Below are 15,877 nucleotides of genomic sequence, written 5' to 3'. Positions count from 1 at the left end.
GCTCTTACTTTTTCCACTTCCAGGTGTCCGACACACAACACGTCATCATATCCTGTGTCCTACGCCCTTAAGTTCCCCTTACAATGGTTCCGGTATTGTCCCGTGACCCCGAGTAACCAATACATGGCAGACACCACCAGCAGAACATGTTAAAAACCAAACTGAATAGCCTATATTGACAATATAAAGTCCTTCTCATCAAATACCTGACGCAATTGTTCGATATGACTTCAAACCATAACCATCATTCATTCTCTTGTCTCAAAGTAGGCTTACAAAGCAATGAGTTCCATAAAATAGTTCAAAAAGAGTTCGTAAAATACTTCAAAAAGAGTTCGTCTGGAAATTGGGCAGATCCTGTCATCTCTACGCATTGAAGTCCTTGGGCCAAAACAACATCCTTCTGTTGATTACCATACATGAGAGAAAACAGAAAACTCTTCATGTTGCTTACCCCTTACACGGTGGAGTTTTACGAGCATTTTTCTTGGTAGATTTCAAAGACAGCTTTTGTCTTCTTACTTGACAGAACTCAATGTAACAAAGTTTTTTGTGATAATTTAGAAACAATTATTCTAACATTCCCGCGCTTACTTTTTCCACTTCCAGGTGTCCGACACACAACGCGTCATCATATCCTGTGTCCCACGCCCTTAAGTTCCATTTATAAGTTCCCCTTACAATGGTTCCGGTATTGTCCCGTGACCCGAGTAACCAATACATGGCAGACACCACCAGCAGAACATGTTAAAAACCAAACTGAATAGCCTATATTGACAATATAAAGTCCTTCTCATCAAATACCTGACGCAATTGTTCGATATGACTTCAAACCATAACCATCATTCATTCTCTTGTCTCAAAGTAGGCTTACAAAGCAATGAGTTCCATAAAATAGTTCAAAAAGAGTTCGTAAAATACTTCAAAAAGAGTTCGTCTGGAAATTGGGCAGATCCTGTCATCTCTACGCTTTGAAGTCCTTGGGCCAGAACAACATCCTTCTGTTGATTACCATACATGAGAGAAAACAGAAAACTCTTCATGTTGCTTACCCCTTACACGGTGGAGTTTTACGAGCATTTTTCTTGGTAGATTTCAAAGACAGCTTTTGTCTTCTTACTTGACGGAACTCAATGTAACAAAGTTTTTTGTGATAATTTAGAAACAATTATTTTAACATTCCCGCGCTTACTTTTTCCACTTCCAGGTGTCCGACACACAACGCGTCATCATATCCTGTGTCCCACGCCCTTAAGTTCCCCTTACAATGGTTCCGGTATTGTCCCGTGACCCGAGTAACCAATACATGGCAGACACCACCAGCAGAACATGTTAAAAACAAAACTGAATAGCCTATATTGACAATATAAAGTCCTTCTCATCAAATACCTGACGCAATTGTTCGATATGACTTCAAACCATAACCATCATTCATACTCTTGTCTCAAAGTAGGCTTACAAAGCAATGAGTTCCATAAAATAGTTCAAAAAGAGTTCGTAAAATACTTCAAAAAGAGTTCGTCTGGAAATTGGGCAGATCCTGTCATCTCTACGCTTTGAAGTCCTTGGGCCAAAACAACACCCTTCTGTTGATTACCATACATGAGAGAAAACAGAAAACTCTTCATGTTGCTTACCCCTTACACGGTGGAGTTTTACGAGCATTTTTCTTGGTAGATTTCAAAGACAGCTTTTGTCTTCTTACTTGACAGAACTCAATGTAACACACAGTTTTTTGTGATAATTTAGAAACAATTATTCTAACATTCCCGCTCTTACTTTTTCCACTTCCAGGTGTCCGATACACAACACGTCATCATATCCTGTGTCCCACGCCCTTAAGTTCGCCCTTACAATGGTTCCGGTATTGTCCCGTGACCCGAGTAACTAATACATGGCAGACACCACCAGCAGAAAATGTTAAAAACAAAACTGAATAGCCTATATTGACAATATAAAGTCCTTCTCATCAAATACCTGACGCAATTGTTTGATATGACTTCAAACCATAACCATCATTCATTCTCTTGTCTCAAAGTAGGCTTACAAAGCAATGAGTTCCATAAAATAGTTCAAAAATAGTTCGTAAAATACTTCAAAAAGAGTTCGTCTGGAAATTGGGCAGATCCTGTCATCTCTACGCTTTGAAGTCCTTGGGCCAAAACAACATACTTCTGTTGATTACCATACATGAGAGAAAACAGAAAACTCTTCATGTTGCTTACCCCTTACACAGTGGAGTTTTACGAGCATTTTTCTTGGTAGATTTCAAAGACAGCTTTTGTCTTCTTACTTGACAAAACACAATGTAACACACAGTTTTTTGTGATAATTTAGAAACAATTATTCTAACATTCCCGCTCTTACTTTTTCCACTTCCAGGTGTCCGACACACAACGCGTCATCATATCCTGTGTCCCACGCCCTTAAGTTCCCCTTACAAAGGTTCCGGTATTGTCCCGTGACCCTGAGTAACCAATACATGGCAGACACCACCAGCAGAAAATGTTAAAAACAAAACTGAATAGCCTATATTGACAATATAAAGTCCTTCTCATCAAATACCTGACGCAATTGTTCGATATGACTTCAAACCATAACCATCATTCATTCTCTTGTCTCAAAGTAGGCTAACAAAGCAATGAGTTCCATAAAATAGTTCAAAAAGAGTTCGTAAAATACTTCAAAAAGAGTTCGTCTGGAAATTGGGCAGATCCTGTCATCTCTACGCTTTGAAGTCCTTGGGCCAAAACAACATACTTCTGTTGATTACCATACATGAGAGAAAACAGAAAACTCTTCATGTTGCTTACCCCTTACACAGTGGAGTTTTACGAGCATTTTTCTTGGTAGATTTCAAAGACAGCTTTTGTCTTCTTACTTGACAAAACACAATGTAACACACAGTTTTTTGTGATAATTTAGAAACAATTATTCTAACATTCCCGCTCTTACTTTTTCCACTTCCAGGTGTCCGACACACAACGCGTCATCATATCCTGTGTCCCACGCCCTTAAGTTCCCCTTACAAAGGTTCCGGTATTGTCCCGTGACCCTGAGTAACCAATACATGGCAGACACCACCAGCAGAAAATGTTAAAAACAAAACTGAATAGCCTATATTGACAATATAAAGTCCTTCTCATCAAATACCTGACGCAATTGTTCGATATGACTTCAAACCATAACCATCATTCATTCTCTTGTCTCAAAGTAGGCTAACAAAGCAATGAGTTCCATAAAATAGTTCAAAAAGAGTTCGTAAAATACTTCAAAAAGAGTTCGTCTGGAAATTGGGCAGATCCTGTCATCTCTACGCTTTGAAGTCCTTGGGCCAAAACAACATCCTTCTGTTGATTACCATACATGACACACTTTTTTGGGGGGAATGTTAAAATAATCACTTATTCTTCTCTTCTTTGATACTTGACATTAGTTTTGGATGATACCACACATTTAGGTATGGATCCGATACCAAGTAGTTACAGGATCATACATTGGTCATGTTCAAAGTCCTCATGTGTCCAGGGACATATTTACTGACTTTATAACATAATATGACATTTTTAAAAAAGGAAAAAAGATTTTGTGACAATAAAAAATATCGATGTAATCATAGTACCGTATTTTCCGCACTATTAGCCGCACCTAAAAACCACAAATTTACTCAAAAGCTGACAGTGCGGCTTTTAACCCGGTGCGCTTTATATATGGATTAATATTAAGATTCATTTTCATAAAGTTTCGGTCTCGCAACTACGGTAAACAGCCGCCATCTTTTTCCCCCGTAGAAGAGGAAGTGCTTCTTCTTCTACGCAAGCAACCGCCAAGGTAAGCACCAGCCACCATAGAACAGGAAGCGCTTCTTCTTCTACTGTAAGCAACCACCCGCCCGCGTAGAAGAAGAAAAAGCGCGCGGATATTACGTTTCATTTCCTTTGTGTGTTTACATCTGTAAAGACCACAAAATGGCTCCTACTAAGCGACAGGGATCCGGTTCATGAAAAGACGCAATCTCTCCATCCGCACACGGACTACTATTTCACAGCAACTGCCTAAAGACTTTCAAGAAAAGCTGGCTACTTTCCGTGCGTATTGTAAAAACAAGATAGCTGAAAAAAAGATCCGGCCAGAGAACATTATCAACACTGACTTTTGATATTCCTGTGAACCGCACTGTGGATACAACGGGAGCACGTACGGTGAATATTCGCACCACAGGGAATGAGAAGTCGTCCTTCACTGTGGTTCTAGCTTGCCATGCTAATGGCCAGAAACTTCCACCCATGGTGATATTCAAAAGGAAGACCTTGCCAAAAGAGACCTTTCCAGCCGGCGTCATCATAAAAGCTAACTCGAAGGGATGGATGAAGAAAAGATGAGCGAGTGGTTAAGGTAAGTTTAAGTTTACGCGAAGAGGCCGGGTGGCTTTTTTCACGCAGCTCCGTCCATGTTGATATACGACTCCATGCGCGCCCACATCACGCTGGTTTTAATATATTATTAAAGTTTGACTGACCTATTTGACTGTTTTTTTGACATTCCTTTAGCGCAGTTAGATGCGGCTTACAACACGGGCGGCTTATAGGTGGACAAAGTTTTGAAATATGCCGTTCATTGAAGGCGCGGCTTATAACCCAGGGCGCCTTATGGTGCGGAAAATACGGTAGTATCGACTAAATACACTCTTGTGCTTGGTATCATTACAGTGGCATTTGTTTACATTCAGGCGCGCTAGCTTTTGTTAGCGGTGACGCCGGTGAGCTATTGTATCCTCCTACGGTGTGTAGTGAAGCATGTTTAGCTATTCCTCGTCCTCCAGTGATAATGCTACTTGTAAGAAACTTACTTTATTTGTCGCCATGGAGGCCAGGATTAGTGATTTGGAAGTAGCTAAAACACTGCCGACTGCGGATGGATGTTAGTTTTTAGACCAAAATGCGTCCATTCTCCCTTTTCTGTCTGCTTGTAAGTACTCCGTGTGTGTGCGCTGCCGAACATGCTCCTCTGCTCGTAAAACCAGCAATGTCATGATGACGCGGCGTCATGCCCGTTAAAAAACAGAGTATAGTACCGTTTTTGATTCATTAGTACCGCGATACTATACTAGTACCGGTATACCGTACAACCATAGTCTCTCGTAATGATTGTGAACGATAGGCAAAATTCCCCAAAAAGTGCAGTTCCCCTTTAAGTGGTGAAAGTGAATAATACACGAGAGGAAAGGAACAACTAGCTTGTGACTTTAAATGGACACTACAACCTACCCAGAGTTTCCCATCGAAGTAGAAGGCGTCCAGCAGTTGGACAATGTGGTGGTGGTTGCAAGAGGCCAGGATGTCAATTTCCACCATGTAGTCTTCCAGCTCGTCCTCCGTCTTTGTGTCGATAACCTTGGCGGCGGCGAGGGTGCCGTTGATCTTGTTCTGGGCCTGAAAGCAACAACAGAACATGAAATGTCCATTTATATTATAGGCTTTCGATATTTCTATGGTGACACAGTTATCGCAATGATCCACAACAAAATACAGTGTCTTCCCACGCTCTGAGGGAAAAGTTCCAGCGCCTCCCCATTTATTTGGGCATTCTCTGATTACATAGGTGAAGCTGCTTCTAAGAGGAGGGGTCACATTATGCAGCAGCCCCGCACTGGGTCATAAATAGCTAAAACAAAATGTGCTTGGAGCGGCGTCGGGTTTGCCCCTTCTCTGCTCGTCCGCCTTATTTTCTTGGAGACGTCGGGTCCTGTTAAGGCCCCTCCCGTGGCTGTCCAGGTCCGAAAAACAGACACTTCTACGCCGATGCGCATTCCATCGCACACAGTGGAGATTTATAAGTTGTCCACCTTTGCTTGATAAGAACAAAGACAGCTTTGTGGGCACAAGTGGATAGTAACCAGGGCCACCTGAACTGCAAGCAAACAAGTTGTGTGATAACTTATATACAATTATTCTGACACCCTGGTTTTTCTACGCCCCGCTTTTGGTACGTTTCGGGTTTTCTACGAACATTACCTGCAACATGGCTTTCGTATACTGTCTCGGTTATCGTACGGCCAAACACGGCGAGATACAAACCAGGACTCAAGTTCTCTGACAAAGAATACCATTGGTGGTAGACTTTTTTTTTTTTTGCAAGGTAACCCACCATGAGGCCAGGGATTTTAGGCTGGATCCCCGGAACGCAGAGACAGAGAGGCCGTGTGTAAGAAAAAAAAGTGTCTTTAATCATGCTCACACCGAGAGAATCCGTACGCTAAACACAAAGTACAAAAATTAAGACCAAGATGCAACAGAACCGAGCATGCGGGTTTGCAAGTGATTATCTGGCATCGACCCTGTGTTTAAAAACCCTCCTGATTGGTGGTTACAAACAGGGCAAAAGGGAATTAAATTAAACACAAAACAGGAAACAGATGTAACAAAATAAGAGCACACAACTGGGTCTAAAGGAAAACGACGAAAAAAAGCTAATCTGTAATCAGGGACACAACTTCCTACTTTTTAAGGTGTAAGCAAACACATCACAGGCTAATTTCCTAATTTAATTACTTTTCCGCACACTCTTGGCATTCTCTACATGAGCTTCAAGAGGTAGCCACCGGAAATGTTTTTCACTTCACAGGTGTGCTTGAAGCTCATGGAGAGAATGCCAAGAGTAGCAGGAATCAGGGGCAAAGGGTGGCTATTTTGAAGAAACTGGAATATAAAACATGTTTTTAGTTATTTCACCTTTTTTTGTTTAAGTACATAACTCCACATGTGTTCATTCATAGTTTTGATGTGACAATCTACAATGTAAATAGTCATGAACATAAAGAAAACACATTGAATGAGAAGATGCTTGTTGATGCTTTTGTTTGTTTCTGTATTGTGTAGTTATAATTATATGCTTTTACTTGTAATTGTATTGAGTTTGTGGACCCCAGGAAGACTAGTGGGTTGTTGTGGCAACCAGCTAATGGGGATCTTTAATAAAAATCAAATCAAAGTGTATGTCAACTTTTGACCACGGTTCGGGATCTCCTGGGAGGAGCTGGACAAAACTGCTGGGGGGAGGGAAGTCTGGGCTTCTCTGCTTTGGCTGCTGCCCCCGCAACCCGACCTCGGATAAGCGGACGAAAATGGATGGTTTTCTTACAATTTGTTTTCGTTGGACCTTTTGGAACGGATTCATACCCAAAACAGGTAACGCTGTTATTTTGTATCATAGCGACAAATAAGACATTAAAACATTTAATGCCAAAAACCAAGGAACCCATCTTTGACTTCAGGAAAAACACTGCACCCCCTCTACATCAACGGCGAGGAGGTGGAGAGAGTCAGCTCCTTCAAGTTCCTCGGCACCCTCATATCTGCTGACCTCTCCTGGACCCAAAATACAACTGCGGTCATCCGGAAGGCCCAGCGGAGACTCCACTTCCTGAGGGTGCTGAGGAAGAGGCAGCTGATGGTGACCTTCTATCGCTCGGCTGTCGAGAGCCTGCTGACGTACTGCATAACAGTGTGGTACGCCAGCTGCACTGAAGCAGACAAACAGGCGATTCGGAGGGTCATAAAGTCTGCACAACAAATCATGGGCTGCCCCCTCCCCTCCCTAAAGGATTTACACAACTCCTGCTGCCTCAACAGAGCAAAAAGCATCACCAAGGACAGCACACACCCTGGCTTCCACCTGTTCCACCTGCTACGATCGGGCAGGCGCTACAGGTGCAGAACAAAGACTCAGAGACAGCTTCTTTCCCAGAGCTGTCACCATCTTGAACTCTAACTTAGAATAATAATTCACCCCTATACAATATCCTACCCTGATACTCCACTGTGCAATATTACCCTTTGAGTGCAATACGTCCGACACTGATTGTTATTTATTACTGCGGTACTCTTGTCTTGTTCTGTCTGGCTGTAGAGCGTTTTCTATTCGGGCTCCAGCACTATGGAATGCCCTCCCGGTAACAATTAGAGATGCTACCTCAGTAGAAACATTTAAGTCCCATCTCAAAACTCATTTGTATACTCTAGCCTTTGAATAGCCCCCCTTTTTTTAGACCAGTTGATCTGCCGTTTCTTTTCTTTTCTCCTCTGCTCCCCCCTATCCCTTGTGGAGGGGAAGACACACAGATCCGGTGGCCATGGATGGGGTGCTGGCTGTCCGGGGTCGGGACCCGGGGTGGACCGCTCGCCTGTATATTGGTTGGGAACATCTCTGCGCTGCTGACCCGTCTCCGCTCGGGATGGTTTCCTGCTGACCCCACTGTGGACTGGACTCTTACTGTTATGCTGGATCCACTATGGACTGGACTCTCACAATATTATGTTAGACCCACTCGACATCCATTGCATTCGGTCTCCCTAGAGGGGGGGGGTTACCCACATATGCGGTCCTCTCCAAGGTTTCTCATAGTCATTCACATCGACGTCCCACTGGGGTGAGTTTTTCCTTGCCCTTATGTGGGCTATACCGAGGATGTCGTTGTGGCTTGTGCAGCCCTTTGAGACACTTGTGATTTAGGGCTATATAAATAAACATTGATTGATTGATATTTTGTATTTCTATAGTGTTTTGTATATTGTACAAGATTGCTTATTATTTTTATTGGATAGTAGTCTGTTTATTTCAATTGTTAGTTTTTTCTTTATTATCTGTTGTGTAATTTAATTTATTTTTACCCCATATTTGTTCCCACTACCGCACCTTAAGTTGGAGTCCTTAATCTCATTATATGCAAATATAATGACAATAAAGTCCATTATATTCTATTCTCTTGTTCATTATTGGGTGTGGCGACTGTGGTTGCAAAAAAACCCAAAAACCTCACAGAGCCAATGACAAATGAAACTATTGTCAGCAAAGCTTATCACCTGACCCACTCACACTGAAGTTTGCTCACTTCCTGACTGCTTTTCCGCCTCCCGTTGTGTTTTTCTGCCCCTTTAAACCTACAGTGACAAAGTCACATGTTATGTTACAGTAACGAAGCAGTGATTTTGAAGGATTGTGGTACAAAAACAGTAGCAGGGGAGTTTTTTTTTATTTAAAAAGGCCAGCTTTACGAACAAAGAGGAAAAAGAGGGAGGGAGTGAACGTTTATAGGAACAAGTGATCCTATGTTTACCCAGTTCTAACCTGACCCACACCCAGTCTGTGTCTCACTTTTTGTCCCATACAGTAAGTCTACCTATCCTATCAACAAAAACAAACTGATCTTTAATTAGTCGGTGATTCCAGGCCCTGCTGGACATACATCATGGCATCGATATTCTGTCCAAAGTGTTCTAAAGACGTAGATATATCAACTTTAGTCTGTATAGACTCCTGGCTCTCATCACAGCAACGTACTCAGCTAATGACTGCAAACCAGCAAATGGATATTTCTGCCCGATGAGCAGGATTATTGTTGATGGAAGGAAACCCCGCATCGGCACTGAAGGCACATCCATGGAGAAAGCTCACACCACTGCAGTACAATAGACATAAATACATGTATAGTTATGTCTTAGCTAAACTATTTGATAAGAAAACAGAAGTTGGCCAAGTCAACAGTCACTAGAGGTGGGAATCTTTGACCAAATCACAATTCGATTACGACTCAGGGGCTACAATTTGATTATAAATGGATTATTTATGGGTCTTTGAATATTAATTTGCATGTTATTATCCTAGTGTATAGTATTAATGTATTGTATAATGGTATACGTTACATTAAATTAATTATATGTATAAAAGGCTCCTCCTTTTGTGGATGTTATATATATATATATATATATATATATATATATATATATATATATATTAAAAAAGAAAACAATTTAATTACTTTTTTGCACACTCTTGGCATTCTCACAATGAGCTTCAAGAGGTAGTCACCTGAAATGTTTTTCACTTAACAGGCTCATGGAGAGAATGCCAAGAGTGTGCAAAGCGGTAATCAGAGGCAAAGGGTGGATATTTTGAAGAAACTAGAATACAGAACATGTTTTCAGTCCATGCATCCATCCATTTTCTACCGCTTATTCCCTTTGGGGTCGCGGGGGGCGCTGGAGCCTATCTCAGCTACAATCGGGCGGAAGGCGGGGTACACCCTGGACAAGTCGCCACCTCATCGCAGGGCCAACACAGACAGACAGACAACATTCACACTCACATTCACACACTAGGGACCATTTAGTGTTACCAATCAACTTATCCCCAGGTGCATGTCTTTGGAGGTGGGAGGAAGCCGGAGTACCCGGAGGGAACCCACGCAGTCACGGGGAGAACATGCAAACTCCACACAGAAAGAACCACAGATTGAACCCAAGACTACTCAGGACCTTCGTATTGTGAGGCAGATGCACTAACCCCCCTGCCACCGTGAAGCCCATGTTTTCAGTCATTTCACCTTTTTTGTTAAGTACATAACTCCACATGTGTTCATTCATAGTTTTGATGTGACAATCTACAATGTAAATAGTCATGGAAATAAAGAAAACACATTGAATGAGGATATATATATATATATATATATATATATATATATATATATATATAAAGCTGGGATAGGCTCCAGCGCACCTATGACCCAAAATGAGGCCAAAGCAGTATAAAACATGTTAGTAAGCTAGTAAGCTTTACAGACATGTGTGACCTATAAAATGTCAGCTGGGATAGGCTCCAGTACACCCAAAATGAGGCCAAAGCGGTATAAAACATGTTGCCATGTTAGCAAACTTTACAAACATGTGTGACCTATAAAATGTCAGCTGGGATAGGCTCCAGCGCACCTATGACCCAAAATGAGGCCAAAGCAGTATAAAACATATTGTCATGTTAGTAAGCTTTACAGACATGTGTGACCTATAAAACGTCAGCTGGGATAGGCTCCAGCACACCCAAAATGAGGCCAAAGCAGTATAAAACATGTTAGTAAACTTTACAGAAATGTGGGACCTATAAGATTTAATCTGGGATAGGCTCAAGCGCACCCAAAATGAGGCCAAAGCAGTATAAAACATGTTGCCATGTTAGTAAGCTTTACAGACATGTGTGACCTATAAAATGTCAGCTGGGATAGGCTCCAGCGCACCCAAAATGAGGCCAAAGCAGTATAAAATATGTTAGTAAGCTTAACATAAACGTGTGACCTATAAAATGTCAGCTGGGATAGGCTCCAGCGCACCCGAAATGAGGCCAAATCCATATAAAACATGTTGCCATGTTAGTAAGCTTTACAGAAATCTATGACCTATAAAATGTCAACTGGGATAGGCTCCAGCACACCCGTAATGAGGCCAAATCAATATAAAACATGTTGCCATGTTAGTAGGCTTTACAGAAATCTGTGACCTATAAAATGTCAACGGGGATAGGCTCCAGCGCACCAGAAATGAGGCCAAAGCAGTATAAAACATGTTAGTAAACTTTACAGACATGTGTGACCTATAAAATGTCAGCTGGGATAGGCTCCAGCGCACCTTAAATGAGGCCAAAACAGTATATAACACATTGCCATGTTAGTAAACTTTACAGAAATGCGGGACCTATAAAATGCCAGCTGGGATAGGCTCCAGCACACCCAAAATGAGGCCAAAACAGTATAAAACAAGTCGCCATGTTAGTAAGCTTTACAGAAATGTGGGACCTATAAGATGTAATCTGGGATAGGCTCCAGCGCACCCACAACCCAAAATGAGTCCAACGCCGTATAAAAGATGTTAGTAAGCTTTACAGACATGCGTGACCTATAAAATGTCAGCTGGGATAAGCTCCAGCACACCCAAAATGAGGCCAAAGCAGTATAAAACATGTTAGTAAGCTTTACAAAAATGTGTGACCTATAAAATGTCAGCTGGGATAGGCTCCAGCACACCCAAAATGAGGCCTAAGCCGTATAAAACATGTTAGTAAACTTTACAGAAATGTGGGACCTATAAGATGTAATCTGGGATAGGCTCCAGCACACCCAAAATGAGGCCAAAGCAGTATAAAACATGTTAGTAAGCTTTACAGAAATGTGTGACCTATAAAATGTCAGCTGGGATAGGCTCCAGCGCACCCAAAATGAGGCCAAAGCCGTATAAAACATGTTAGTAAACTTTACAGAAATGTGGGACCTATAAGATGTAATCTGGGATAGGCTCCAGCACACCCAAAATGAGGCCAAAGCAGTATAAAACATGTTAGTAAGCTTTACAGAAATGTGTGACCTATAAAATGTCAGCTGGGATAGGCTCCAGCGCACCCAAAATGAGGCCAAAGCCGTATAAAACATGTTAGTAAACTTTACAGAAATGTGTGACCTATAAAATGTCAGCTGGGATAGGCTCCAGTGCACCTATGACCCCAAATGAGGCCAAAACGGTATAAAACATGTTGCCATGTTAGTAAGCTTTACAGACATGTGTGACCTACAAGATGTCAGCTGGGATAGGCTCCAGCACACCCAAAATGAGGCCAAAGCAGTATAAAACATGTTAGTAAGCTTTACAGAAATGTGTGACCTATAAAATGTCAGCTGGGATAGGTTCCAGCGCACCCACAACCCAAAATGAGTCCAACGCCGTATAAAAGATGTTAGTAAGCTTTACAGACATGTGTGACCTATAAAATGTCAGCTGGGATAGGCTCCAGCGCACCCGAAATGAGGCCAAAGCAGTATAAAACATGTTAGTAAGCTTTACATAAATGTGTGACCTATAAAATGTCAGCTGGGATAGGCTCCAGCGCACCCGAAATTAGGCCAAATCCATATAAAACATGTTGCCATGTTTGTAAGCTTTACAGACATGTGTGACCTATAGAATGTCAACTGGGATAGGCTCCAGCGCACCCAAAATGAGGCCAAAGCAGTATAAAAGATGTTAGTAAACTTTACAGAAATGCGGGATCTATAAAATGTCAGCTGGGATAGGCTCCAGCACACCCAAAATGAGGCCAAAACTGTATAAAACATGTTGCCATGTTAGTAAGCTTTACAGACATGTGTGACCTATAAGATGTCAGCTAGGATAGGCTCCAGCACACCCAAAATGAGGCCAAAGCAGTATAAAACATGTTAGTAAGCTTTACATAAATGTGTGACCTATACAATGTCAGCTGGGATAGGCTCCAGCACATCCAAAATGAGGCCAAAGCAGTATAAAACATGTTAGTAAGCTTTACAGAAATGTGTGACCTATAACATGTCAGCTGGGATAGGCTCCAGCACACCCAAAATGAGGCCAAAGCAGTATAAAACATGTTGCCATGTTTGTAAGCTTTACAGACATGTGTGACCTATAAAATGTCAGCTGGGATAGGTTCCAGCGCACCCAAAATGAGGCCAAAGCAGTATAAAACATGTTAGTAAGCTTTACAGACATGTGTGACCTATAACATGTCAGCTGGGATAGGCTCCAGCACACCCAAAATGAGGCCAAAGCAGTATAAAACATGTTGCCATGTTTGTAAGCTTTACAGACATGTGTGACCTATAAAATGTCAGCTGGGATAGGTTCCAGCGCACCCAAAATGAGGCCAAAGCAGTATAAAACATGTTAGTAAGCTTTACAGACATGTGTGACCTATAACATGTCAGCTGGGATAGGCTCCAGCACACCCAAAATGAGGCCAAAGCAGTATAAAACATGTTGCCATGTTAGTAAGCTTTACAGACATGTGTGACCTATAAAATGTCAACTGGGATAGGCTCCAGCGCACCCAAAATGAGGCCAAAGCAGTATAAAACATGTTAGTAAGCTTTACATACCGGTAAATGTGTGACCTATAAAATGTCAACGGGGATAGGCTCCAGCGCACCAGAAATGAGGCCAAAACAGTATATAACACGTTGCCATGTTAGTAAACTTTACAGAAATGCGGGACCTATAAGATGCCAGCTGGGATAGGCTCCAGCACACCCAAAATGAGGCCAAAACAGTATAAAACAAGTTGCCATGTTAGTAAGCTTTACAGAAATGTGGGACTTAAGATGTAATCTGGGATAGGCTCCAGCGCACCTGCAACCCAAAATGAGGCCAACGGCATATAAAAGATGTTAGTAAGCTTTAAAGACATGCGTGACCTATAAAATGTCAGCTGGGATAGGCTCCAGCACACCCAAAATGAGGCCAAAGCAGTATAAAACATGTTAGGAAGCTTTACATAAATGCGGGACCTATAAGATGCCAGCTGGGATAGGCTCCAGCACACCCAAAATGAGGCCAAAACAGTATAAAACAAGTTGCCATGTTAGTAAGCTTTACAGAAATGTGGGACCTATAAGATGTAATCTGGGATAGGCTCCAGCGCACCCACAACCCAAAATGAGTCCAACGCCGTATAAAAGATGTTAGTAAGCTTTACAGACATGCGTGACCTATAAAATGTCAGCTGGGATAGGCTCCAGCACACCCAAAATGAGGCCAAAGTAGTATAAAACATGTTAGTAAGCTTTACAGAAATGTGTGACCTATAAAATGTCAGCTGGGATAGGCTCCAGCACACCCAAAATGAGGCCAAAGCCGTATAAAACATGTTAGTAAACTTTACAGAAATGTGGGACCTATAAGATGTAATCTGGGATAGGCTCCAGCACACCCAAAATGAGGCCAAAGCAGTATAAAACATGTTAGTAAGCTTTACAGAAATGTGTGACCTATAAAATGTCAGCTGGGATAGGCTCCAGCGCACCCAAAATGAGGCCAAAGCCGTATAAAACATGTTAGTAAACTTTACAGAAATGTGTGACCTATAAAATGACAGCTGGGATAGGCTCCAGTGCACCTATGACCCCAAATGAGGCCAAAGCGGTATAAAACATGTTGCCATGTTAGTAAGCTTTACAGACATGTGTGACCTACAAGATGTCAGCTGGGATAGGCTCCAGCACACCCAAAATGAGGCCAAAGCAGTATAAAACATGTTAGTAAGCTTTACAGAAATGTGTGACCTATACAATGTCAGCTGGGATAGGCCCCAGCGCACCCAAAATGAGCCCAAAGCACTATAAAACATGTCGCCATGTTAGTAAGCTTTACAGACATGCGTAACCTATAAAATGCCAGCTGGGATAGGCTCCAGCGCACCCGAAATGAGGCCAAAACAGTATATAACACATTGCCATGTTAGTAAACTTTACAGAAAGGCGGGACCTATAAGATGCCAGCTGGGATAGGCCCCAGCACACCCAAAATGAGGCCAAAACAGTATAAAACAAGTTGCCATGTTAGTAAGCTTTACAGAAATGTGGGACCTATAAGATGTAATCTGGGATAGTCTCCAGCGCACCTACAACCCAAAATGAGGCCATGTTAGCAAACTTTACAGAAATGCGGGACCTATAAGATTCCAGCTGGGATAGCCTCCAGCACACCCAAAATGAGGCCAAAACAGTATAAAACAAGTTGCCATGTTAGTAATTTTTAAAGACATGCGTGACCTATAAAATGTCAGCTGGGATAGGCTCCAGCGCACCCAAAATGAGGCCAAAGCAGTATAAAACATGTTAGTAAACTTTACAGAAATGCGGGATCTATAAAATGTCAGCTGTGATAGGCTCCAGGCACCCGAAATGAGGCCAAATCCATATAAAACATGTTGCCATGTTAGTAAGCTTTACAGACATGTGTGACCTATAAAATGTCAACTGGGATAGGCTCCAGCACACCCAAAATGAGGCCAAAGCAGTATAAAACATGTTAGGAAGCTTTACATAAATGTGTGACCTATAAAATGTCAGCTGGGATAGGCTCCAGCACACCCAAAATGAGGCCAAAGCAGTATAAAACATGTTAGTAAGCTTTACATAAATGTGTGACCTATAAAATGTCAGCTGGGATAGGCCCCAGCGCACCCAAAATGAGGCCAAAGCAGTATAAAACATGTTAGTAAACTTTACAGAAATGTGGGATCTATAAAA

The 15,877-nt window shown here is 42.0% G+C and overlaps 1 protein-coding gene across 3 annotated transcripts in view; it reads right to left on the bottom strand.

The window, feature by feature from the left end:
• Window positions 1-15,877, bottom strand: part of slka (STE20-like kinase a) — a 107,880-nt gene that overhangs the window by 89,510 nt on the left and 2,493 nt on the right. For all 3 annotated transcript variants that reach the window (XM_061968388.1, XM_061968398.1, XM_061968406.1), the window contains exon 2: window positions 5,268-5,432. In XM_061968388.1, coding sequence (XP_061824372.1) covers window positions 5,268-5,432 — 165 coding nt within the window. The remainder of the gene's footprint in view (window positions 1-5,267; window positions 5,433-15,877) is intronic.

The sequence above is a fragment of the Nerophis lumbriciformis genome, linkage group LG02, assembly GCF_033978685.3.
Source record: "Nerophis lumbriciformis linkage group LG02, RoL_Nlum_v2.1, whole genome shotgun sequence".
Lineage (NCBI taxonomy): Eukaryota > Metazoa > Chordata > Actinopteri > Syngnathiformes > Syngnathidae > Nerophis > Nerophis lumbriciformis.
The sequence above is the reverse complement of the archived record's forward strand: the minus strand, read 5'-3'. Positions and strand labels throughout refer to the sequence as shown.